The sequence below is a fragment of the Dasypus novemcinctus genome, chromosome 1 (genome assembly GCF_030445035.2).
Source record: "Dasypus novemcinctus isolate mDasNov1 chromosome 1, mDasNov1.1.hap2, whole genome shotgun sequence".
Classification (NCBI taxonomy): domain Eukaryota; kingdom Metazoa; phylum Chordata; class Mammalia; order Cingulata; family Dasypodidae; genus Dasypus; species Dasypus novemcinctus.
In genome coordinates, this window is record NC_080673.1 from 130,240,482 (window position 1) to 130,267,712 (window position 27,231).

General features: G+C 38.3%; 2 protein-coding genes across 2 annotated transcripts in view; one reads left to right on the forward strand and one right to left on the reverse strand.

Moving 5' to 3' along the window:
- CDKL2 (cyclin dependent kinase like 2) overlaps window positions 1–27,231 on the forward strand; it is a 66,471-nt gene that overhangs the window by 35,074 nt on the left and 4,166 nt on the right. The window contains exons 10-12 of the mRNA XM_004472567.3: window positions 97–190; window positions 5,406–5,526; window positions 5,743–5,849. Coding sequence (XP_004472624.1) covers window positions 97–190; window positions 5,406–5,526; window positions 5,743–5,849 — 322 coding nt within the window. The remainder of the gene's footprint in view (window positions 1–96; window positions 191–5,405; window positions 5,527–5,742; window positions 5,850–27,231) is intronic.
- KLF18 (KLF transcription factor 18) lies at window positions 7,313–9,415 on the reverse strand. Its single transcript, XM_071212660.1, has one exon. The coding sequence runs from the start codon at window positions 9,413–9,415 to the stop codon at window positions 7,313–7,315; it is 2,103 nt and encodes a 700-aa protein (XP_071068761.1).

Genomic DNA, 27,231 nt, shown 5'->3' on the forward strand with positions numbered 1-27,231 from the left:
TTGCATTGCAATACGTTTGGTGCTCTCTCATTTGGTTTTGTGCTTGAAAAAATAATTATTGCTGGTTCTGACTTAAGTTTTTTTTTGTTGTTACAGATTGGATGAGAAAACCAAGAAATATTACATTCCATTTGTTAAGCCAAATAAACATTCTCCATCAGTCATTTATAATATTAATGTGACCACATCAGTAAGTGAATTGTTCTCAGTGCTAGACTAGCAAGCATTAATCAGTTCTAGAATTTTGTTAATATTAAATATGTTAGTGAAGAACTCAGAATTTTATTTGGAGATACATCATAAATGAAACCTTAATTATGCATACATCACCCCAACTGTCATAGTCATAAATGTGAAAGTGATTTAAAAATGTGAAAGTTTAAATATAAGATGTTATGTTATTATCTGTTTCAATTTTTCAGTAACATAGTAAATCAGTTCTTTTTTAGAGTAGATGAGAAGATAAATTGTCTGACTACCTTACCCTCACCAGATTTTTGGTGAACATATCTTGTATTCATTTAACAAATATTTATTAATCATCTATTATGTGTAAGACAGCGGATATATGTAAGTCAGTCTTTTCCTTTAAGGAGTTCATAGTCTAGGAGGGGAATCAACAAATTAAAACATAATTTCAGATTGTAGCAGTAGAAGCATGTGCAAGGTTCAGAGATAGCACAGAAAGGAGTATTGTTATCATAACATACCTGCCAGAGTGTTTTTTTTTTTTAAATTTAAGTGAAATCATCATCACTCTTCTGCTTAACCCTCCATTGGCTTCTCATCTCAAGTAAAGGTCAGAGTCTTTACAGTGTCCCATAAGTCCATGCATTATTCACTCCCCACATCTCTGACCGTCTCCTGCTGCTTTCTTGCTCAATCTGTTCCAGCCACTCTGATTTCTTTGTTATTCCTGGAACATGACTAGGCATTCTCCTACCTTTGGGCTTTTGTACTTGCAGTTTCCTCTGTTTAGAAAATTCTCCCAGACAACCCAAATAATTTGCTTTCTCTGCTTCTTGTTTCACATGAAACCTTATTGTGAAGTCTTTTCTAACCACCCTATTTAATATTGCAACTCACTTTATCTTCTATTATTTTCTGTATTAGTCAGCCAAAAGGATGCTAATGCAACGTACTAGAAACCTATTGGGGTTTTATAAAGGATATTTATTTGGGGCCCTAAAGAGTCAACTCACGGTACCATAAGAGGTACTTTTTCAACCAAAGTCATTTGCCATGTGTTGAACAAGACGGCAGATGACATCCATGAGGTTTCAGACTTCCTCTTCCTCTTAAGGTTCTGTGGTCCCAGCTACTTCCAGTCTCAGCTGTAGGCAGGGATAAGGCTTGTTTCTCTCCCAAGGCTCGTTTCTCTCTGGGCTCAGCTGCAGCTATAGGCTCTCAGGCTTATTCTTTTCCTGGGGACTCTGCTGTGTCTACGGAACTATCTCTATTCCTCTGTGTTCTTCTCCTGTGTGTTTACTTCCCAGGGCTCCAGCATCAAAAACTCAAACTCTCTCCTCTGCCATGACATTTTGTCTGTGTGTCTCCACCCACCAAGGGGGCAGTACCTCAACCTCCTACTGCTGTGGCTAAATCAAAGCCCTCATCATAATTTAATCAAGCAAAAGTGAAACCTCTAAATTTAAAACAATCAAAGAGGAAAATGCCCAGATAAACAGACCAGTTTACAAACATAATCCAATATCTATTTCTAGAATTCATAAACCTTGCCAAACTGCTACATTTTCTATCCCCTTTCCTTGCTCTATTTTTTCCCCCCATTGCATATACCTGACATCTTCTCTATTCTACTTATTTATATATTGTCTGCCTTCCCCACTGGAATGTAAGCTTCCTGAGGGTAGGGACTTGTGCTTTGTTTTCCTCACTACTCTTCCTCAGGACCTAGAACAGTGTCTGCAGCATTGAAGTTACTTAAATGTGTTGAATGAATTCTTTTACGGGGAGAAAGAGGTTTGGAAGTCTTCCCAGAGGAGTATTTTTCTCACAAATTTTCCTTCCCTACCTCTCTCATTCTTCTTAGAACTGAAACAAAATGCAGCCTTGCTTTCATCTCATGATTTAGACATTGCATTTGTGTTTCTTTTAATTATTCTAAGCCTACAATTTCTGTGTCGTAGTTTCCTTTTTGATACACCTGATGACTATTTTGTGTTTCACAATCCTGGTCTGCTTTGGAAGATTATTTTGATCAACAAGGCTTTTCAAATACCATTTTGCTGGAATTGATATGAGCCTGCTTTTAGGCATTGCATAATCAAGGCTGGCTGATAATTCTAGATCCTATTTCTGTCTATACTTCTTTGGAAGAGGCAACCAGAAAGGAGGTAAAGAGTAGGGCAGAAAACACTACTGGAGTCTTTCCTTAATGAAAATTTATGCAGGCTGCACAAACCCTAGATTTTTTTCAACTTCTAGGTTAAAGATCAACCTCCCTCTCCCATGTTTTATGCCCTAATTCTGAGATGTGATTGAAAAAGTTGTAAACATCTCAAGTATTTATTTGCCACTCTTTGAATGATACATGATAGTAAAACTGGTAGTTTGAACTAATTACTGTATTGTTTTTTGTACTTGGAGATAGTTTCTTTGAACTAATTATTTCATTTTATAGCTGTTTTTGAACCAAGAGCCTAAGCACTTGTTCTATTAAAAGAGCTGGGAGAAACATCCAAAAGACAGAGACTCAAAAGCTAACTACAGGACTTCTAAAGAATTTTCTGGGAGGTAGAGTGACATAATTAACAGAATGTTAAACTGGAGGCATGAAGGAACCTCAATCCTGGGCTTGATGCTACCATTATACATACATACACAGATTCATTACACTTACATATTTACATATACAGACATACATGTATGTATATTACAAATATATGATTTCATTATATGTTTAGCAAACCACATAGCTCTGTGTATCACTTGTTTTGAAAATGTGGAAAAGAACATAGTGTTTCTGTGATTCACAAATGAAACATTTTGGAAAAGTGTAGAATTTTTTAAAACACAATTGAAGTGGTACAACTACTCTTTTTTTTTTTTTTAAGACTTTACCAACAGTGAAGCAATAGTACTAAGAAAATTAGGAGAATAGTTGAAGTTATTATTCTTTTATTCAATAAAACACATTCCAACTGGCTTACTGCAGAGTTTTGGTCCCTGCATTTGCCTGGTCTTAAAACAAAGAGGGATTTTGGTTTTTTTTTTTGTTCAATTTTATAACTGCCTCGACATTCACGCATGTTGATCTTCCCTAGCTGCTTTTTGCAATCCATCTTGGTTGCTGAAGTTGCCTAGGGTTTATTCATGTGCACATGACTCTTTTTTACCTTTTGATAGAGAGATGAGCATCAGCACCACCTTTACTCTGAAAAGTGTGGAAGGACTGTATGGTGAAGAGGACACTTGATAATGTGCTCACATGCACAGGGTGACATTGTTAAACTGAAAGCGTGTTTCATTTCAAGTTAAATTAAGCACTTAGGATTTTACTATCTTTGCTAATACAACTTCTTTTCTGCCATCTCTCAGTATTTGGAAGTGATCTAACAAAGGAAACTTGTCCATATTAATTGACCTTGGAAAAAATGGATTAATTCAATAAACACTTATTAAATGCATACTATATTCCAAGCACTGTGCTAAGCACAATAGAAGATATAAATTGGTGTTGATACTTTCTTAAATAATGCAGTCTCATTGTATGAGCCACTGTGTATACCTTCCCTTATTTTCTTTAGAATAATGGTTACTTTTGTATCCTTGGGTAAAAATTAAGTTGCGGAAATAACTTTCCCATGACTATCGTTTTTGATCACCTAACACTTGTAATTTAGTGTTTAACATGTGTGCCATTTTGTACCATTCTTCATTAGAAAAGGAATGGGATATTTTGCCAATTTACTCACTTGCCTTTTAAAATCAATGTTGCTTTAATGCAGTAATCTGAATACTGTAAAAAGCACTATCTTAGTTTATACTTTCTATTTTATAATGTTCTTGCATAACAGTTTAATAGTGAAGGCAGTGGTCTCCATGGCAGGCTATGAGATTTCAAATGGGAACAAAGAAAAAGTGAAGTAACTAAGTAAATTGTACCTTTGCAATCAAAATAAAGATGATCTCCACGGGGGAAAAGTTAATGATATGCTTCTCAATATTTTTTATCACCTTTTATCTGAAGTGCACTAATTTTTATTTCTGTGTTCATTTGGGCGCTCTGGCTCTGTTGTTCATTCTTCAGTGTTGCAAATGAACAAAAACAAATAAATAGAACATCCTCCTGTGGGACTCCAGGGCTATCCTGGCAGGACTTCAGGGGTTGGAGGTAGGGATTGGTCCAGGATGCTTGGTTTTGGACATTTTAATACAGAATGGGTAATTCTTCCTCTTAGTGTTCCTGTCACCCAGGCAGATTGTACCTGGGTGGGATCCAGCACTCCTGCAGTGCTTAGTGAAATCCTGTAGTCTCAGAACTTTTACTTGGTTCTTTTCAAATATTCAAAAGCTTGTCAAAAAAATACTTTACCATATTTTCTGTGATCCTTTGTTTCTAGATTAAAAGTGTTTTAAAGGAGGAATATTGTAATTTGTAAAGAGAGCATAGATGGGAATAAAATGAGAACATATGTTGGTGCAGAGACCAATAGGGAAAGACACGGGGAAAAGGGCATGGTCTAAGTTTTGGCTTTTTCCTAAGGCTTTATGTACATTTGAAAGTAAGAGGAGAGGTTTGGAAGTAAAACAAAAGAAAAGGTCTTTCATTTGGACATTGTCCATTTAGAGGAAAATATGTAAAAAAAATATGTAAAAAATATGTAAGTTACAGTTCTAAATAAATAGTTTAATTTTAAAAATGGCTTTGAGAAATTTAGCTAATAAAATACAATTGCATGTTATAAAAAAACATTTAGCAGTACCTCCTCATGGTATTTGCTTACAATTTTCTGTGCTCAGCAGAAAGTTTAAACAGACCATGAGAGCTAGTACAGGAGAGGCATGATAGGAAAAGTCCCATGTCAAAATTTTAAAAGCAATAGCCACATTCTAGTACTACCACAAAACAGCAGACAGACCAGAAATTTGTTAAAGGTAGGGACTACATGAATTGTGAATAAGTTTCAGCTCTAAAGGTTGGCAGAGAGGGAGAAGGAGAAATTCATAGCAATCAAGTTATTCATGTGTTAGCAATTTTAGTAAATTTAATGAGGAAGAGGTTTGAAATAATTGGATGAAATTTTGTGTTATTAGTACTCTTCAAATTTTATGTTATTCTAACCCTTTAGTTGCACAAATTTTAGGATTTGAACATAATGGTTACAAATGGGGGAAAAGTGAAGCTAATTCACTTTTATTAACCATTCTAATGATATTAGGTCTCTAGTGAAAAGAACCTTCTACAGCCAAATAAAAGAAGAGAATTCTCGAAGACAGATGTCCATTTGCCTGAACTAAACTATAATCATCTCCCTGAACTAAGAGCTTTGGAAGGCACAGGTATGTTTAGGGTGCTTTTAATTTTTTTCAGCTCATTTTATATATTGTTTAATGTTTATATTAAATAAACTAACAGAATATTAAAAATAAATTCATAGAACTTTACATATTTAAATATGTAAATATGTATAAGTACATTCTGAGGGACAGGAATAGAATGTGAAAAGCTAACAAATATCTAATTTTTTGCTCTGTTGATGGCCATTTTAAATCTAGCTCGAAATTCCAAGCTAATCAAGAAAGAGAACAAATTTCTTTCAGAATCTCGAATTCCTTCACTGGCTGCTGTTGACCTGCATTCCCCCAATATTGCATTACCTCAGGTACAGAAATTCTCTTTATTGGTTGGTTGGAGCTTGGGTCTCTCTTTTTTTTTTTTGAGATTTTTTGTTTTCTTTTTATTATTATTATTACTATATTATTAGAATAATGAAACTGCTCTAAAAATGACTGAAGTGGTGAATGCACAACTATGTGTTTCTAAGTACCAGTGATGAATACTTTGGATTGATTTATGCTTTAGTAATACGTATCAATAAAATTGATTTGTTAAAAAAACTACAATGAGACATCATTTCACACCCACCAGAATGGACACTACCAAAAAGTCAGAAATCTCTAAGTATTGGAGAGGATGTGGAGAGACAGGAACCTCATTCACTGTTGGTGGAGTGTAGAATGGTACTACGACCGTGGGGGACTGCCTGTCATTTCCTAAGGAAGTTGAACATAGACTTGCCTTGTGACCTGGCAATACCATTACTAGCTATGAACCCAGAGGAACTGAGAGCAGTGACACAGAGACATCTACCTGCTGATGTTTTTAGTGGTTTTATTCATGATTGCCAAAAGTTGGAAACAATCCAAATGTCAATCAACTGTTGAATGGACAAACTGTGGTATATATACACGAATATTTTACAGCAGTAAGAAAAAATGAAGTCATGAAGCATATGACAACATGGATGAACATACAGGACATTATTTTTTAGGATTTATTTATTTATTTCTCTCCCCTCCCCCCAGTTGTCTGTTCTCTGTGTATAAGACATTACTTTGAGTGAAGCAAGCCAGACACAAAAGGACAAATAGTGTATGATTGTGCTTTTAAGAACTAAATATAAGGTCCTCAAGATTCATCTATGTTATCCCATGTGTTAGTACTGTATTCCTTCTTACAAATGAATGATATTGCATTGTATGCATATTCAAGAATTTGTTTATCCATTCATCTGTTGATGGGTATTTGGGTTGATTCCAGGGGTCTCTCTTATACATCCTATTAAAGTATTCTAGGAAGAGTTTGCCCTGACGGATTGAGTGGGTTCATTGGTGGGAGCTATAAAATTTTGCCGGTTAAATTTTGTTTTATGGTTCGTTGCACTTAGTAACTTTATTACATATATGTTTATTATAAACATTTCCTAACTTAGAGTAACCCATTTTTTGAATGTTAGAACAATGTATGTCTGTGTATATCTTTGCTAAAGACTTTATATGTGTTTTGTGGTAGCTTGTCATATTTCATTGCACTACAAAAAAGGTATAACCTATCTTTCAAAGAGTGAAACTGCAAATTATTTTTGGTGTATCATCCAAGGTTTTTATATGCATATGCATAGATGTATTCCTTGTACATTTTAGAAACACAAAATAGAAATTTTAAAGTTGACAAATGATTTTGAGCACCTACTGTGTGCTGGCATATACAAAAACTTAGTAAGGAGAAACTTAAAGCTATACTTATTTCCTCATGGGCTGATGAGTTCATAATCGTCAGTGGAAATTATCTGTGGAGTTTTTGGTGCTCCTTTAGGTGATCAGATCGTGCAAAACTTCTGTCGCATTTAGTACATGGGTAGGGTCGCTCCCCGCTGTGCTTTCTCTTGTGTCTCCTGAGCTCATCTAAGCGGGCGAATTTCCATGTGCATCCTTCTACATCACATGAGTAGGGTCTCTCGCCAGTGTGTACACGCTCATGGATTTGGAGGTAGGAAGCCTTTGAAAAAGATTTCCCACAGCCCTGGTATTTGCAGGTGTGGGACTTCAAACTGTTAGGCTTCTTCTGGAAATGACTTCTCTTATATCCATGGGCCTTGGGGTTCCACTTCTCTTCTGGGGTTCCTTGGATCAAATGGGAATCTGAAAAAACTAGAAATTCTGGGTATGGAAATGATGAGGATAGATGGGAAATCATACAACCCCCATACAGGGTATGATTATCAGTGAAGGCTGTCATCTGGCTCCTATAGAGGGTGTGGTCACCATTGAAGATTGTCATCTGGCTTCCTTTGAGAATTGTCATCTGGCCTCCACAGAGGTTGTGGTCACCACTGGATGTCGTCATCTGACCTCTATAGAGGGCCTGGTCACCACTGGATGTCATCATCTGGCCACCATAGAGAGCCTGGTCACCACTGGATGTCATCATCTGGCCTCCATAGAGGGTCTGGGCATCACTGGATGTTGTCATCTGATCTCCATAGAGTGTCTGGTCACCACTGGGTATTGTCATCTGGCCTCCATAGAGGGTCTGGTCACCACTGGACATTGTCGTTTGGCCTCCATAGAGAGTCTGGCCTCCATAGAGGGTCTGGTCACCACTGGACATTGTCATCTGCTCTCCAAAGAGGGTCTGGGCATCACTGGATGTTGTCATCTGGCCTCCATAGAGGGCCTGGTCACCACTGGATGTCATCATCTGGCCTCCATAGAGGGTCTGGTCACCACTGGACATTGTCATCTGCTCTCCATAGAGGGTCTGGGCATTACTGGACGTTGTCATCTGGCCTCCATAGAGGGTCTGGTCACCACTGGACATTGTCATCTGGCCTCCATAGAGAGTCTGGCCTCCATAGAGGGCCTGGTCACCATGGGACGTTATCATCTGCTCTCCATAGAGGGTCTGGACATCACTGGATGTTGTTGTCTGGCCTCTGTAGAGGGTCTGTTCACCACTGGATGTCATCATCTGGCCTCCCCAGAGGGCCTGGTCACCACTGGATGTCGTCATCTGGCCTCCATAGATTGTCTGGTCACCAGTGGACGTTGTCATCTGGCCTCCACAGAGGGTCTGGTCACCACTGGACATTGTCGTCTGGCCTCCATCGAGGGTCTGGTCACCACTGGATGTTGTTGTCTGGCCTCCGTAGAAGGTCTGGTCACCACTGGACGTTGTCATCTGCTCTCCATAGAGGGTCTGGGCATCACTGGATGTTGTCATCTGGCCTCCATAAAGGCTCTGGACATCACTGGACATTGTCATCTGGTCCACAGAGAGGATCTGGTCACCACTAAAGGTCATCATCTGGCCCCCTTTAGGAGTTGTCATGTGGCTTCCATAGAGGCTCTGGGTATCACTGAAGGTCTTCAAATGACCTCCATATTGATTTGTCATCTGGCCTTCACTGACGGTATGGTTATTTTTGAGGGTCATTATCTGGCCATCTTCACTGAGGACTGTCATCTTCCTTGCAGTACTAGCTGTCTTCTGGTCACTGGAGAATGATGTCTTTGGGGTATCAGTGACAGTTGTCATCTGAGAGCCTGCTGTTGATTTTATTTGATCAAGTAAGTCTTGATCCACGGAACAAGTCCCACTTAGACCTCCAAGGGGCATATCAAGAACTTTAACAGGGGGCGTTGTTGAATTCTGGGTAAGGACGGTCCCAGGGGTGTTAGAACACACAGGAGTCGACACTGTGGGCTTCAAAGAAGGCATCACCTGGTTCTGGGTTGATGCATGTTGCATGCCCTCACCAGAGGCAGACAAGAGTATATAGAGCTGTGGCTCTTCTAGTGCATTGAGGGGTTTTACCTGTTCCTTAGGTAGCTCGGATAGATCCCCGAGAAAGTCAGTTTCCTCAAGTGCCTGGAGGAAGGCATCCATGGGAATCTCTTTGCTGTTGTCTAATGACTGCACTCGATCTTCAGTTGTAGAGAATTCCGCTGCTGCTTTTGAAGTAACTCCTGAGCCTAGACAGCAGACCCGTCTCGTAGCGCACTGAGCTGAAGCGGAACTGAGCTGCACGAGCGGTTCCTGGGCTAATATAGCCCCCGACCACGTTCGCGCCTTCGATTGGCCACGCCCTTCAGGGCGGAGCTCAGGAATTTAATCATCTCTTGACCCCTCAGGAGAGGGCACATGATTGCATTTCCTACCGGTAGTTAATACAATCATTTCCAGCATTCCCTTTGTGTGGAGAAGCAATTAATATGGATTAGCCCTTTTAATCATAACCCCTGCACAATGAAGTGGGTTTTATGACTGTCGTCATATGATATGGAAACTGAGGCTCAGAGAGACTAAGGAAGTTGACGGAGGTCCCACAGGGAGTCAATCAAAGATCAACTCAATGATTGAATCCTTAAACATACACCGTGCTTCAATCTGCAGATCCAATGAGTCCCTCAGTTCTACAGTTTCCACCTCTTTGACAACTGTACTAGGTCCTGGTTGGGTCCCCACTGTCAGTGGCCCTTCCATCACCAGCAAGCCTTGGAACTTTAGAGATTCTTTGAACCACCAGTCCTACCCAGGACCTCCCTGCCTGGTGCCTGGTCTGTAAAATGTTTAAACTGAAGCCACCCGGGCCCCTGGGCTTGTCAACCTCCCATTGCCGGTATCCTTCTGTTCTTCCCACAGATGTTCATGGCCCTAAGTGTATGCCCATGACTCCATAAGAGCTGCTGACACGACCTATCCCACCATTGCCTCCTGGCAGGTGGGGCTATAATTGTTTTTATTCTTTGAAAATATATAGTCATTTGACACTTTTTCCAAGACAATTCATTTCATCCATGTTAAAGATTTGCTATTCCATATAATCAACTTTTTCTATAATTTCTCTTAACTCTTCAGAATATGTACATTTCTGCTGCTTTTATATCAATGGTCATATCATTCATTTTTACATTTAAAAAATTGGCACAGGAACAGATGTGGCTCAAGTGACTGAGTCCCTGCTTCCCGGGTTTGGTTTCTGGTGCCTCCTAAAAACAGAAAAACAACAAACAAAAAAACCAACTCAGGGGAGCCCACGTGGCTCAGTGGTTGAATGCTGCCTCCCCACGTAGGAAGTCCCAGATTCCATCCCTGGCCAGGTACCTAAAAAAAAAAAAATTGCAGATTTTAAAATTTCCTGAGCCATCCATAACTAGGTACAAACTTTGAGCATGGGTCATTGAACTTCACCAGGTTTCTCCCGTTTACTTGTGAAGCTAAGCAACTTTTGTTTTGAAATTTAATTCTCCATCCTCATTATTATAACCTTTCCATATCATAAAGAATATCTTAATGTTGCTTCCTTATCCATTTTCAGGAACCTTTTTTGTTCCCAAACCCTATAGCTAGTTAAGTGAAAACCATGGACCCCTTCTCAGAATGTAGGGTCAGATAGCTTTATGACACTCAACATTAGTATGCCTTTAAATTAAATTTTAGGATTATTCAAAATTAATTCATGGACCCCCTGAGTTCTTTCCTTGGACCTCTGGTTAAGAACCCCTGATTTAGATGTTTTTCTACTATTACTCTTTAACAGTTCTGTAGCGCTTTATAAACAAGAGAAATAGTATTGTTGAAGATAAATTACAGTGATGCTGAGGAAGTTACCCAGAAATGATGAGGAGAGGTGTTTTTTTTGTTTGTTTCATTTTGTTTTTTTAAGGATTACTTAGGATCTCGTACATAGGAAACAAGCACTCAACCACTTGAGCTATAGCCACTCCTGAGGAGAGGGTTTATTGACTACTGCTTTGCTTTTTCTTGACAATTTCTATAGCAGCATTTAATCAAAGATGAACAAATTTTTGTTGTGTGAAGAAAAAAGTCACAAATTTCACTTTTAGAAACTACAAAATGTCAATGAATTTCTTGTGTACTTCTAAATGTTAATGTGGATTTTAAAGGCACAGAGATTTTCACTTGCTCTTTCTGTGAGTGCGCTATTATTCAAAATACTTTTAAGCTTGAAATAACCAAATCCAGTTTCATGCAATGGAAGAAAGGCTTGGGTTGTCTTCACACATCTTCAGTATTTTTATTTGCTGCTTTAAACTAATCTTTTTATATTTGTAAACTGTTTCTGCAGTTACACTCAATTATTTTGTTCAATTTGCTTCTCAATTTATTTGTTAAAATATGATAAAGAAGAAAGTAGGTACAGGGAATAACACGAATTAACTCTAAAATAACAAGAGCTTATGGGTGAAAAATATGAAAGGTAAGGGAAACAACAGGAGACTGAAAACAAAAGGTGGGAAGCGGAATTGGCCCGTGGATAGGGCGTCCGTCTACCACATGGGAGGTCCGCGGTTCAAACCCCAGGTCTCCTTGACCCGTGTGGAGCTGGCCCATGTGCAGTGCTGATGCACTCAAGGACTGCTGTGCCACGCAGGGGTGTCCCCTGCTTAGGGGAGCCCCACGCGCAAGGAGTGCGCCCCATAAGAAGAGCCGCCCAGCGCGAAAGAAAGTGAATGGCGCCACACATAGGGAGAGCTGATGTAGCAAGATGACGCAACAACAACAAAAAAGAAACACAGATTCCCGTGCGGCTGACAACAACAGAAGTGGACAAAAAGAAGAACACGCAGCAAATGGACACAGAGAACAGACAACTGGGGCTAGGGGCGGGGGAGGGGGGAGGGAAGGGGAGAGAAATAAATAAAATAAATCTTAAAAAAAAAAGAAGAAGAAAGCAAAAGGCCTTCTGCCAGAAGCTTTGGCACTCTACTTCTGGTATTCATCTACACATTGGACTATATTTTATTTCTGTACTTAACAAAATTTTCACATTTATAAAATGTCTATCCAGAATAGACATCCCTTATGTCTATCCTGGAACAATCTGTAAGGTAGATTTGTGTAAGTCAAGTATTATACGACCCATGGAATCTGTCTCCACCTCTCCCCCACACTCTTGTACATTATGTGTTTATATACCATATCATATATCTTTGTATGTATGTAACATTAGGCTTCCCAACTAAGACGGTTATCCCTTACATACATCAGGCACACAAGTAACTCCCATTGCTACACATTTAAAAAACAAATATTTATCGGGGTCTCCCCTTTAGAGGTGTTTCCTGGAAGCATTAGGAAAACAAGAAATATGTCTCAGGATTGCAGAAATGAAAACAACACAATTAGAGTTCCATTTTTTCCATTGTCTTTGTTCTCCTGTCTTTTCCAGTTCAGATGCTTTGTCTTTGAAATCACTAATTCATTCTTTGAGCAATTAAAATCTGCTCTTAAGTGCCTCTAATGTATATTTTCTTTCTTTTTTCTTTTTTCTTTTGCTTTCTCTAATATATTTTTAATCTTATCTATCATATCTTTCTTTCCCATAAGGTCTGTTACTTTTCTTTGCAGGCTTTCAGGTTGTTCTTTATGCTCCCCTAGTGTCTTCTTACATCCTTTATTTATTTAGTCATATTTTCTTTAAATTCTTTGCAGTTATTTATGAGAGTTGTGTGATAATCACTGATTAATCCTGTATCTCTTCAGGATATTTGGTTAGTTCCTTTGGCTGGACCATCTCTTCCTGTTTCCTAGTGTGGCTTATAATTTTTTGCTGATGTCTAATCATCTGAGTTGGTGAATTACTCTGATGGCCATTTTTTTCCTCTTGCCTATTGTTTTGTTTTGTTTTTCCCCATAGCTCTTCTTTTTTGTTTTTTTAAGCTTTTTCTCTCCCTCTCCCCGCCCTGCAGATGGCTCCCTCGTCTGTCTGCTTGTTGTGTCTGCTTGTCTCCTTTAAGAGGCACCAGGAACTAGACCTGGGACCTCCCATGTGGGAGGCAGGCACCCAACTACTTGAGCCACAGCTACTCACCCTCACAGCTCTTCTTTGGTATTTGGTTCAACTTATTCAAGTCTTTAAAACTGCCTGGGTTAAGTATCAAAATTGGGCCAGGGACTCACCAACAGGGTACAGATTTTCTCTCAGGAGTAGGGTACAGAGAGTACCGTTAACAGTGTTTGTACATGAAATTTCCAGACCAGCTAGCAGATAGCAGTCGTCAGTACACCTTTTCAAGGAGGTGTTTCTGTCTGGGCTTTTCTGTGTTTCTGTGTTGTATCTCCAGAATGGACATTCAAAGCAGGCTCTGCTGGCTGAATTCACTGAAGCAAAGACCTCCGAGTCCCCCTCCCTTTTTCCTTGAAAGAGCTGACTGGGAGGAAGAGGTCTGTTCTCTTCTCAGGCAGCTGTAGTGGGCCAAGGGTTTTACCCCAGCTTAATATCTAAGGGGTGGGGGAGGGGAGCCCTTTCCAGCCACCGTGGGAGCTTGGTAACTCACATTTGTTATTTTGGCTTTTTCATCTCTCTGTCCCTCACCCTCCTGGGAGTTGTGTAGCACTGTCCTGGTTGGCTGGCCCTGAAAGCAAGTCCCTCAGACACCTTTTGGCTCTTTCTCTGTTGTTTTTGTGAGTGGAATGCCATTTTCCCACAATCCTGGGAAATACTTTTGTAAAAATTTGAAGCAATCTTAAACTTCCAAAACATTGCTGGAACAATGCAAAAACTTCATTTTCCCTGAATCATTTGAGAGTAAATTTCTGACCTTATGCTCCATCAGCCCTGAATGTTGTTAGTATTAAGGTTGGTGCAAAAGGAATTGTGGTTTCGGACCATGAATTTTAAATCATTATAATTCGCTCAAACACATCTTTATTAATCAAAATAGGAACCATTACAATCAACACATTTTTGACAATGAGAAATAAGTTTTATTCCTGTAGTGTAAAAATCCATGCTTCAGGATTCGACAGACTCTTGGAAAGCATTTTCTGTATCCTGCTGGTTTTGGAAGATTTTTCCCTACAAAAAGAGTTGTCAAGATGCTTGAAGAAATGGTGGTCAGTTGGCAAGAGGTGAGGTGAATATGGAGAATGAGGCAAAACTTTGAAGCCCAATTCATCAACTAAAATTTTTAAATTTTTTATTATTTTTATTTTTATTGAAGTATGTCATTCATACATGAACACACATAAACAATAAGTGTATAGTAACGAATGCAAACTTACAAAATAAACATACATATAATCACACGGGTCTCATACATCACCTCTCCACCAACTCTTTGCATTGGTGTGAAACATTTGTTACAAACTATGCAAAGATATTCCTTATCTTACATTTGGTATATTTTTCCCCCAATCCATACAATTTTTAAAAATATATTTTTTTATTACAGATACTGTGAACTTGCAAAAACAATCATACAGATGTGTAGATTTCCCATACAACTCCACACCCTGGTGGAATGTTTGTTACAGATTATGAGATAATATCATCAGACTATTACCACCAATCATGGTCCAAAGTATACATTTGGTACACTTTTTCCATACACCTCCATTATCAAAACAGTACAGCTTGGCATTGATGAAAGAATATTATAGTATTGCTGTTAACCACAGTCTATAGGTCACATCAGTTGTTTCTCCATATTCCCATCACCCTGCAATAATGATGTACATCTGCTGTAGCTCACAGAAGGACTCTCTTGCATTTGTACCCTTAACCACAATTCTCAACTGCCTCTGGGCTCACTGTGTTATTCAGTCCCTAGATAATTCTTTAACTTTCTTTCTATTGACATTTACTTCCCCAGACTTCCTTTTTCAGTCACAATCCCATTTATAAACCAGTTGCTACCCACTATAATGTGTTACTTACTATCAACTCTATCCATCTGCACACTTTTATAGTCAAGTTAATTAAAACTTCTACCATACGTTAAGCATCCATATTTCTTCTCAACCCTCCTCTTATCTCATTATAATCTGTACTCTAGGTTTTAATTCCATGTGTTTATTATTTGTATTTAGTTCATATTAATGAGACCATGAAATATTTGTCCTTTTGTGTCTGGCTTACTTTGCTTAGTATAATGTCTTCAAGACTCGTCCACATTATCACATATGTCCTGACTTCATTTCTTCTTATTTCAGCATAGTATTCCATTGTACATATATACCACACTTTGTTTATCCATTCATTGGTGGATGGACACTTGGGTTGTTTCCATCTTTTGGCAGTTGTGAACAACACCGCTGTGTACATTGGTGTGCAGATGTCTGTTCATGTTATAGTTTTTAGTTCTTCTGTATATATTCCTAGCAGAGGAATTGCTGGATCATAAGGAAGTTCTATATTTAGCTTCCTGAGGAACTGCCAAACTGTCTTCCACAGAGGCTGAACCATTTTACATTCCCACCAACAGTGAACGAGTGTTCCTATTTCTCCACATCCTTTCCAGCACTTATTGTTGTCTGTTTTTTAAATAATGGCCATTCTATGTGGTGTTAGATGATATCTCATTGTTGTTTTAATTTGCATTTCCCTAATAGCTAGTGATATGGAACATTTTTTCATGCACTTTTTGGCCATTTGTATTTCCTCTTTGGAGAAATGTCTATTTAAATCTTTTGCCCATTTTTAAATTGGATTGCTTGCTCTTTTATTGTTGAGTTGTGTGATCTCTTTATATAGAATGGAAATCAAACCCTTATTGGATAAGTGTTTTCCAGATATTTTCTCCCATCGACTGGGCTGCCTTTTCACCTTCTTGATGAAGTCCTTTGAATCACAGAAATGTTTAAGTTTGAGGAGGTCCCATTTACCCATGTTTTCTTTCACTGCTCATGCTTTCAGTATAAGGTTTAAGAATCCACCACCTACCACCAGGTCTTGAAGATGTTTTCCTACATTTTCTTCTAGGAGCTTTATTGTACTTCCTTTTATATTTAGGTCTTTGATCCATTTTGAGTTCATTTTTGTTTAAGGTGTGAGGTAGGAGTCTTCTTTCTCTCTTTTGGCTATGGATATCCAGTTCTCCCAACACCATTTGTTGAATAAACTGTTCTGCCCCAACTGGGAGGACTTGACAGGCTTGTCAAAAATCACTTGGGTGTAGAGGTAAGGTTCTGTTTCTGAACCATCAATTCGGTGCCATTTGTCTGTGTGTCTGTCTTTATGCCATTATCATGCTGTTTTTACCACTGTAGCTAGGCAATATGATTTAAAGTCTGGAAGTGAGAGTCCTCCAACTTCACTTTTCCTTTTTAAATTTTCCAGATAAATTTGATAATCATGTTTTCCATTTGTTTAAAAAATGCTGGTGGAATTTTTATTGGTATTTCATTGAATCTGTATATCAATTTGGGTAGAATTGACATCTTAATGATATTTAGTCTTCCAATCCATGAGCATAGAATGTTCTTCCAATTATTTAGTCTTTTATATTTCTTTTAGCAATGCATTATAGTTTCCTGAATACAACTGCTTTGCATCCTTGGTTAAGTTTATTCTTAAATATTTGATTCTTTTAGTTGCTATTGTAAATGGAATTTTTTCCCTGACTTACTCCTCAGATTGCACATTATTAGTGTATAGAAACACCACTGATTTTTGTGTATTGATCTTGTTTCCTGACACTCTACTGAAATCATTTATTAGCTCTAGCAGCTTTGTTGTAGATTTTTCGGGATTTTCTAGATATACAATCATATCATCTGCAAATACTGAAAGTTTTAATTCTTCCTTTCTAATTTGGGTGACTTTCATTTCTTTTTCTTATGGATTGTTCTAGCTAGAACCTCTAGCACTATAGTGAACAACACTGGTGACAGTGGGCATCCTTGTCTTATCCCTGATCTCAATGGGAAAGCTTTTAGTTTTTCACCATTGTGTACAATGTTAGCTGTGGGTTTTCATATATGGCCTTTATCATGTTGAGAAAATTTCCTTCAATTCCTATTTTTTGTTGTAATTTTATCAAGAAAGGATACTGTATTTTGTCAAATGCCTTTTCTGCATCAATTGATAAGATCATGTGATTTTTCTTCTTTGATTTATTAATGTGGTGTATTATGCTGATTGATTTTCTTGTGTTGAACCAGCCTTGCATGCCTGGTATAAAACCCACTTGATCATGATGGATAATTCTTTTAATGTGTTGTTGGATTCGATTAGCAAGTATTTTAATGAGGATTTTTGTATCTGTATTCATTAGAGAAATGGGTCTGTAATTTTCTTTTTTTGTAATATCGTTATCTGGCTTTGGTATTAGGATGATATTGGCTTCATAGAATGTGTTTGGTAGCATTCCTTCTTGTTCAATTTTTTGGAAAAGCTTGAGCAAGATTGGTATTAAATCTTCTTTGAATGCTTGGTAGAACTCACCTATGAATCCGTCTGGTCCTGGGCTTTTCATTTTCGGGAGCTGTTTGATGACTGTTTCAATCTCTTTACTTGTGATTGGTTTGTTGAGGTCTTCTATTTCTTCTAGTGTCAGTGTACATTGTTTGTACATTCCTAGGAATTTTTCCATTTCATCTACATTGTCTAGTTTTTTAGCCTAAAGTTGTTCATAGTATCCTCTTATGATCTCCCTTATTTCTGTGGGATCAGTAGTAAGGTTCCCCTTTTCATTTTTTATTTCATTTATTTGCATCTTCTCTCTTTTTTTCTTAGTCAGTCTAGCTAAGGGTTTGTTGATTTTGTTAATCTTCTCAAAGAACCAACTTTTGGTTTTGTTAATTTTCTATTTTTTTGTTCTCAATTTCATTTATTTCTGCTCTGATCTTTGTTATTTCATTCCTTCTACTTGTTTTAGGGTTAGTTTGCTGTTCTTTTTCTAGTTCCTCCAGCTGTGTAGTTAGGTCATTGATTTTAGCTCTTTTTTCTTTTTTAATGTAAGCATTGAGAGTTATAAATTTTCCTCTCAACACTGCCTTTGCAGCATCCCATAGGTTCTGATATGTTGTATTTTTATTGTCAATCGTCTCGAGATATATATTGATTTCTCTTGAAATTTCTTCTTGAAATTTCTTCTTTGACCCACTGATTATTTAAGTGTGTTGTTTAATCTCCATATATATGTGAATTTTCCCTTTATTTGCTGCTTGTTGATTTCCAGCTTTATTCCATTATGATCAGATAAAGTGCTTTGTATAATTTCAATTTTGTTGAATTTATTGAGCTCTGCTTTGTGTCCCAACATATGGTCTATCGTGGAGAAAGATCCATGAGCACTTGAAAAAAATGTGTAATCCTGCTGTTTTGAGGTGCAGTGTTCTGTATATATCTATTAGGTTTAGTCCATTTATCATATTATTCAAGCTCTCTGTTTCTTTACTGATCTTCTGCCCAGATGTTCTGTCCAATGCTGACAGTGGTGTATTGAAGTCTCCAACTTTTGTAGAGATGTCTATTTCTCCCTTCAGTTTGCCAGTGTTTGCCTCATATATCTTGGGGCATCCTGGTTAGGTGCATATATATTTATGATTGTTATTTCTTCCTGGTGAATCATCCCTTTTATTAATATGTAATGTCCTTCCTTGTCTCTAATAACAGTTTTGCTTTTAAAGTCTATATCATCTGATATAAGTATAGCTACCCAAGCTTTTTTTTTGGTTACTGCATGCGTGGAATATCCTTTTCCAACCTTTCACTTTCAATTTATTGGTATCCTTGGGTCTAACGTGAGTCTCTTGCAGACAATATATAGATGGATTATATTTCCTTATTCATTCTGCCAGTCTGTGTCTTTTGATTGGGGAGTTTAATCCATTAACATTCAATGTTATTACTGTAAAGGCAATTCCTATTTCATCCATTTTGATCTTTGTGTTTTGTCTGTCATTTTATAGCTGACACTTTTTGTTACTGTTACTGATATAGTTGTCATTTCTATACTCTCTTCCAGGCCTCTCTCGCCTGTCTCTTCTTTTCAGGCTGTAACACTCCCTGTAGTATTTCTTGCAAAGCTTGTCTTTTTGTTATAAACTCTCTCAGTTTCTGTTTATCTGTAAGTATTCTAATCTCACCCTCATTTTTTAAAGATAATCTTGCTGGGTATAAAATTCTTGGCTGGCAGTATCTTAAATATATCATACCACTGCCTTCTTGCCTCCATGGTTTCTGATGAGAACATCTCCAACCCTATTGAAGGACACAGATATCCATGTCCAAGAAGCACAACATACTCCCATCCGAATAAATCCAAATAGACCAACTCTGAGACACATACTAATCAGAATGTCAAATGTGAGAGACAAAGAGAGAATTTGGAAAGCAGCAAGGGAAAAGCAATGCATAAATTATAAGGGATACCAAATAAGATTAAGTGCTGATTTCTCATCAGAAACCATGGAGGCCCAAAACCCTGAGAGGTTGAGGCAACACCAGCCCCCTCCTATCCTGTGGGCGAACAGAGATGGAGATGGCCTCAAAGGCACTCAACAGATGTGTGGGCTGAAAACTCCTGCCATTGCCCAGAGAGGCCGAGGATACCCAGCTCCTCTCCTGTTCTCTTGGGGTGCAGGGATGCAGCCTCAGTTGTCTGACTGTTCAGCCTCTGCCAGCGGAGAGCACATGCAGTTGCCTGGAGAGCCTGGTTCAGGTCCTGCCAGCTACCTCTTTGTTGGAGGTGGGGCTGGAGCCCAGGCTAGGGCTGCAGTCTGATCTTGGTGGAAAGAAGTCTGTCCCTAATTTCACTGGATTTCAGCCAGCCAGGCTCCCCTTTGTGCCAGAGGTAGAGTCAAGATGGCATCTACCAGACTCTTTCCCACTTGGCCAGGCTCAGACTCTAGCTGCCTCTAGGATTATACTTTAGCCAACCGAGTCCACTAACCAGTAGCTGAAGTCAGTGGACATCTGTCTCTTCCTCCACTATTTATGGGAAATGGAGCTTCCAACTCCAGCCACAGAATAGCTCCTGAGGCGGCTTGTGCCCCTAGAGTAGAATGGGCACCAGCCTCTTTGGCGTGGCTTGCAGCTTCCCAGAGAGGTGGTACAGGTCCCCCCAGCTTCCTCCCTGCTGGAGGTGGGTCTGGGGTTTAGGCTAGAACTGCAACCCATCCTGGGTGAAAGAAGCTGGTCTTTACAAGCACTATGATTTTCAGTCAGTGCTGCTTCCCCTCGTGCCCAGGGCGGAGTCAGAGTGGCGGCCACCGGCTTCCCTCTGACCTGGACAGGCTCAAATTTTTGTTGTTCCTAGGATTCTACTTCAGCCCACCAAATCCACTAATCAGTAGCTGAAGTCTGTGCCACACCATGTTTTCCTCCCATTTTTAATGGGGGAAATGGAACTTCCAACTCTAACCACAGAATAGCTTCCAAGGCGGCTTACTGACCTCTGCGGTGTGGAGCACCCTACTCATGGTTCCTCTGTGCAGATGGGTAGTCTCCTCCTTCCACATTGTTAAGGATGTTGCAGGATACTCCTCTGGTCTCCTGGGTCCTCCAAAAGATGCTTTAGGTAGCTCTGGGTGACCACCAACTGCCCTGTTTCACGAGCTGACTCCAGGAGCTCCTTACTCTGACGCCATCTTGGCTCCATCCCCAATTCATTCAACTTTTGAAGTGTTGGTTGTGCAACATGTGGTCAGGTGTTGTGGAGAAGAATTGGGCACTTTCCTTTGACCAATGCAGGCAGCAGACATTGCAGTTTTCAGTGCATCTCATCAATTTGCTAAATATACTTCTCAGATGTAATGGTTGTGCTGGGATTCAGAAGCTATAGTGGATCAGACCATGTGCAGACTGCCAACAGTGACCATGACCTTTTTTTTAGTGCAAGTTTGGCTTTAGGAAATGCTTTGGAGCCTCTTCTTGGTCCAGCCACTGAGCTGGTTGTCACTGGTTGTTGTATAAAATCCACTTTTCATCGCACATCACCAGCCAATCTAGAAATTGTTCATTGTTCTTGTGTAGAACAAGAGAAGACATCACTTCAAAATGATGATTTTTTAAATTTTTGGTCAGTTCATGAGGCCCTCACTTATTGAGTTTTTATACTTTCCCATTTGCTTCACATGCCGAACGACCATAGAATGGTCAATGTTGAGTTCTTTGGCAACTTCTTGTGTCGTAAGAGGATCAGCTTCGATGACTTTTCTCAATTGGTTATTGTCAACTTCTGATGGCTGGGCACTATGCTCTTCATCTTCAAGGCTCTTGTCTCCTCTGCAAAACTTCTCGAACCACCACTGCACTGTACGTTTATTAGCAGTTCCTGGCCAAATGTGTTCTTGATACTCCAAGTTGTCTCCACTGCTTAACAACCCTCTTTGAACTCAAATAAGAAAATCACTGGAATCTACTTTTTGTCTAACATCATTTCCATACTCTAAAATAAATATAAAATAAACAGCAAGTAATGTCATTAGCAATAAAACATAAAGCGAGAAATGTTCATTAAAATGATATATAACATAACCACATTTATTTAAGAATGTATTCCAATATCAAATGGCAAATTTCAACAATGCAAAGTGCAATTACTTTTGCGCCAACCTAATATTTCTTACAGAAAAGGACAGACTGCTATATAGCATAACTGTCAAAGTAAAGAAATTAATATATATAAAATTTACCATCTAATCCTCAGACCTCATTTGAGTTTTGCTAATTGTCCCAATAATATCCTTTATATCATAAGGATCCAGTTCAGAATTATATGTAGCATTTAGTTGTCGTGTGCTTTTAGTCTCTCACTCTGGAAAAGTTCTTCAGTCTTTCCTTATCTTTCATGATGATTACAGGCCAATTATTTTATAGAATGTTCCTCAGTTTGAATTTGCCTGATGTTGCCTCATGACTAGATGCAGATTATGCATCTTTGTCAGGAAAAGCACAGAAGTAAGGCCATATTCACCTCATTTTATCCTTTAGGTAGCTCAGAATTTGTCCCTAAATCACTTTGATCACTTAAAGTAGTGTCTTAACAGTCTTCTCATTAGGAAGTTACTTCTCTTCCCTTTGTAATTATTAAAACTTTCATGAGGAAATAGTTTGAAACTATGTAAATAAACCATTTGTCATCAAACTTATCAAATATAATTTATTAATTTATTTATATTCCTATGGACTCATGGAGTCCTATTTTATTCAATGGGTTGTAATTACTGTCTTTTGAAAAACTTACCTACAGTAAAATTCACTCTTTTGGTATAAGTTTTTTTTTTTAGTTTAAAAAAAAATTTATTTCTCCACACCCCCTCATTGTTTGCACTTGTGTCTGTTTGTTTTCCTTGTTTTTCGAGAAGGCACCAAGGACTGAACCCAGGACCTCCGATGTGGGAGGGAGGTGCCTAATTGCTTAAGCCACCTCTGCTCCCTGCTTTATTGTCTCTCATTATGTTTTCCTCTTTGTGTCTTTTGTTGTGCCATCTTGTGCTAGCTTGCTGTGCCTGCCCATTGTGTCAGTTTGCTGTTTTGCTCCTCTTCTTTAGGAAGCACTGGAAACTGAACTCAGGACTTCCCTTGTGGTAGGCAGGAGCTCAGTTGCTTGAGCCACATCTGCTTCCCTCTGGTGTAAATTTTGACAAGTACATAGTCTTGTAACCACCAACACAATCAAGATACACAACAGTTTCATTTGTTACCCCCCAGAATTGTCTCACGCTATCTCCTTGTGGTCAAACCTCTCCTTTCTTAAACGCTAGTAATTACTGATGTGTTCTCCATTCATATAGTTTTTCTTTTTCAAGAACATCATGTAATGAAATCAAACAGTAAATAGACTTTTTAATCTGGCTTCTTTCTTTCTTGTACCATACTTAAGTAGAGATTCATCCACATAGTTATGTTGTATTAATAGTACATTTCTTCCTACTGGTGAGTAGTATTCTACTGTATGAATGTACCATCTGTTTATTAATTTCCCCAACTGAGAGACTTGGGTTTTCCTAGTTTTTGGTGATTAAAAATGAAGTGCTATGAACATATGTGTACGTGTGTTTGTGTGTGTCTGAACATAGTTTTCCAATTTAGTTGGGTAACTACCTGGGAGTGGATTTGTTGGGTCATATGTTTAATTTATAAGAAATTACCAAATTGTTTTTGAAGGTGTCTGTGTCATTCTGCATTGCCATCAGCAATATATGAGTTCCAGTTGTCCTTCATCTTCACTAGCTCTTCATATTGATATTGTCAGTCTTTTTAATTTTATCCATTCTAATAGTTGTGTAGGGGCATCTCATTGTACTTTCATTTGGCATTTCCCCAATGAATACTGAGGTTGAGCATCTTTTCATGTGCTTATTTGCACATGAAAACGAGCCCTTCAAACTGGCTTCTGTTCTTTTGACATGTCCCCATCATTTTTGAGCATTTCCTTACTGTCTGGTGCCACAAGATGATACAGGTTCATTTTATACTTTCTTTGTCATTGTTCAGGAATCAGCCATTTTTCCAAGGACTCCTCATTTCTTTTAGAGAAAATCATATTTGGAAGCCAAGTTCTGGCCTCTACGTGTGTTCATCGCTTTTGGTGGAGTCATTGTTCCAAGCTCCACTGAGTGGACAGAGCTGGGCACATCAACATACACACATTTACTGTATTTATTTCTTTATCTACCTATGCTTACTGAAACCCATAAGTTCACACAGTTATCTCTAAATCCAATTCAATGTTAGAGTTTGTCCTAGTTTTCTATTCCCTTCTCCGACAGTCAGAAAGTTATCTGCTAGTTATTCCATGGTTGATTTAATGTATTTATTTATCAAATAGTGTGGGAGAAATGGAGAGTTATGACTTAAGAGGTACAGAGTTTCTGTTTGTGGTGGTGGATGTTGGTGATGGTAGCACAATATTGTAAACATAATTAATACCACTGAACTGTACACTTGAAAGTGGTTAAAATGGGAAAATTTGAGTTGTATGTATGTTACTGTAAACAGTTAAAAAAAGAAATATATCACAGGGCTGCATTTCTTTCTGGAGGCTCTGGGGAAAGTCTGTTTCCAGGCTTATTCAGTTTGTTGGCAGAATTTAGTTCCATGTGGTTGTAGGACTGAGGTTACCATTTGCTTGCTGGCTGACAGCCAGCTGTTGTTCCTAATTTCTAAAGGCCACTCACATTTCTTGGCTTATGGCCCACGTCCTCCATCTTCAAAGCTAGCAACAGTGATTAAATCTTCTCATGCTTCAAATCTCTCTGACCTCCCCTTCCGCCTTATCTCTTCTCTACACTCATTTTCTATTTAATCTTTCTGACTCACTCTCCTGCATTTAAGGGCTCAGATGGGATTATAGTGGGCCCACCAAGATAATCCAGAATAATCTCTCTATGTCAAAGTCAGCTGATTAATACTCTTAATTTTACCTGCAAAATCTCTTTAGAGCAATAAGTAGATTTGTGTTCAATTGAATAACCAGGGATGGGAGTCTTGGAGGATTATCTTTAGAATTCCCTCTGCAACAGAGTGTTTAGACCATTAACACTTAATGTAATTTGACATGATTGGATCTAGGTCTGTGTTTTAATTACATGTTTTCTGTTTGTTCCTCTGATGTGTTCCTCTGTTTTCTCTTTCCTGGTTCTTTTTGTATTTGGATATTTTAATTATACCATTTAAATGTACCTATAAGTTTTGGGGCCTATTTTTTTAAATATATTTTTAAATTTTTCATTATTTATTACTATTTTTTTAATGTTACATTAAAAAAATATGAGGTCCCCATATACCCCCCCACCCCCCTCACCCCACTCCTCCCATAACAACAACCTCCTCCATCATCATGGGACATTTGTTGCACTTGGTGAATACATCTCTGAGCATTTGGGGCTATTTTTTAATATTTTTTTCAACAGTTACTCTAGAGATTACAATATACATGCCTAATCTTTCACTGTCAACTTAGAGTTAATGTTGTACCTCTTCATATAAAATATAGAAACCTTGCAAGTATACTTTTCTTCCCTCCAAGAATCTTTGTTAGAGTTATACTATGTACTACATCTATAACCATTGAAAACCCCATCAGACTTCCATACTTTTTTACTTCAGTCATACATTTTAGAGAATTTATTAGATAAAAATTAGTCTTTTATATTTACTTAGCTGTTTATCATTTTTGTTGCTCTTCCTTCTTTTCTGAAGATCCAAGTTTTCCTTTAGTATCATTTTCCTTTAGCCCAACGAACTTTTTTTAGCATCTCTTGAAGAGCAGGTCTGATAAGGACAAATTTTTAGTTTTCCTTAATTTGAGAGACTTTATTTTGCTTTTAATTCCTGAAAGGAATTAAAGAATTTGGGTTATGGATATGGAATTTGGGTTAACAGATTTTTTTCCCCCAGTGTTTTTCAATCTGATCTCCATGTTTTCTGTGGGGAATTCTCAAGCATTTGAATTGCCATTTCCCTATATATAAAGTGTTGCATTTCTCTATCTGCTTTCAAGATTTAATATATATCTTTTGCTTTAATTTGTTTGAGTATGATGTGTCTAGATATCATTTTCTTTGGTTTGGTATCTACTGAGCTTCTTTTTCTTCTCAAGATATTAAATTTTATTTACTTATTCCTCCCCCCCACCCCCACTGCAGCTTGTTCCTTTCTTTGCTGTCTCTTCTCTGTGTCCATTTGCTGCGCGTTTTTTCTGTATCTGCTTGTCTCCCTTTTTTGTGTCATCTTGCTGTGCCAGCTCTCTGCTGCACACAGGCCGTCAGTTGTCTGCAGCATGCGGGCCAGCTTTGCCTTCACAAGAAGGCCCTAGGATGTGAACCCACAGCCTCCCATATGGTAGACAAGAGCCCAACTGACAGCCACAGCTGCTTCCCCACTGATCTTCTTGAATCTATAAATATACGTCTTTTATCTAACTTCAGAAGTTTTTGGTTGTTAGTTCTTCCATTTTTTTTCCTGCTACAATCTCTTTCTCCCTCCTGAGAGTCCAATGACATATATGTTAGACCTTCTTGTATTTTCCCACAGGTTTCTGTGCGAAAAAAGTTTCTCTCTTCACTTTTTTCCAATCTTTTTTTCTGTTCTCTTCAGATTGCTTAATTTCTATGGATCTATCTCCAAACTCACTGATTCTTTATGATCTCCATTCTGCTATTAAACCCAGTCAATGAGTTTTTAAAATTTTTATATACTGCATATTTTAGTTCTAAAATTTCCATTTGGTTCTTTTTTATAACTTCTACTTCTATCTTAAGAATTCCTGTCCCTTTATTCATTTCCAGTGTGTTTTCCTTTGCGTCATGTGACATAGCTATAATGGCTATTTTAAAGTCTTTGTTCGATGGTTCCAACCTCTGGGCCCTCTTGAGTCCAAGCTATCAAGCAGATATCAATCTGTTTATTAGTGTTTTATCCCTTGAGAATTAGTCACACTTACCTGGATCTTTTATGCCTAGTAATTTGGGATTATATCCTGGACATCATAAATGTTATGTTTTGTAGCAGTATCCTGTTATAATCCATTGGAGAATGTTGATCTTGTTGTTTTATTGGGCAATCAACCAAGTTTTGTTCACACTGTAAATTCTGCCTCACCTTCTGTGAAAGGTGGTTCAAATCTCAGTTTACTATCCTGGTTTGGGTCTGTTCTGTGCACATGTAGTTCAGTTTGTTTGAGACTCTTATATGGGTGGGCAAACCTCTGTTTGTTCTCTAAACTTTTGCTATGTCAAGTGAAGTTTTGAGTCTGTCCCTGCTTGTGTGATCAGGTGTTAGTCTGAGATTTGTACTAGTGGTTCAATTCTCTAAGGTTGGTTCACATTTTGATTCAGTTCTCTAAACTTTTGCTATGCTGATTTGGATCTGTCCCATGCATACATAACCCAGGATTTAGATGGAGACATTTAGTGGTTTATACATAGAATTTGAGGAATCCCATCCTGGTTCCTCTGGCTGGAAAGACAGGACTTCTTTCAAGTTTTAACTTCTCGTACTTCCT

Excerpts from the sequence above, each read along its gene's own strand:
- KLF18 (XM_071212660.1), bottom strand. The coding sequence starts at position 9,415 with ATGGATGCCTTCCTCCAGGCACTTGAGGAAACTGACTTTCTCGGGGAT.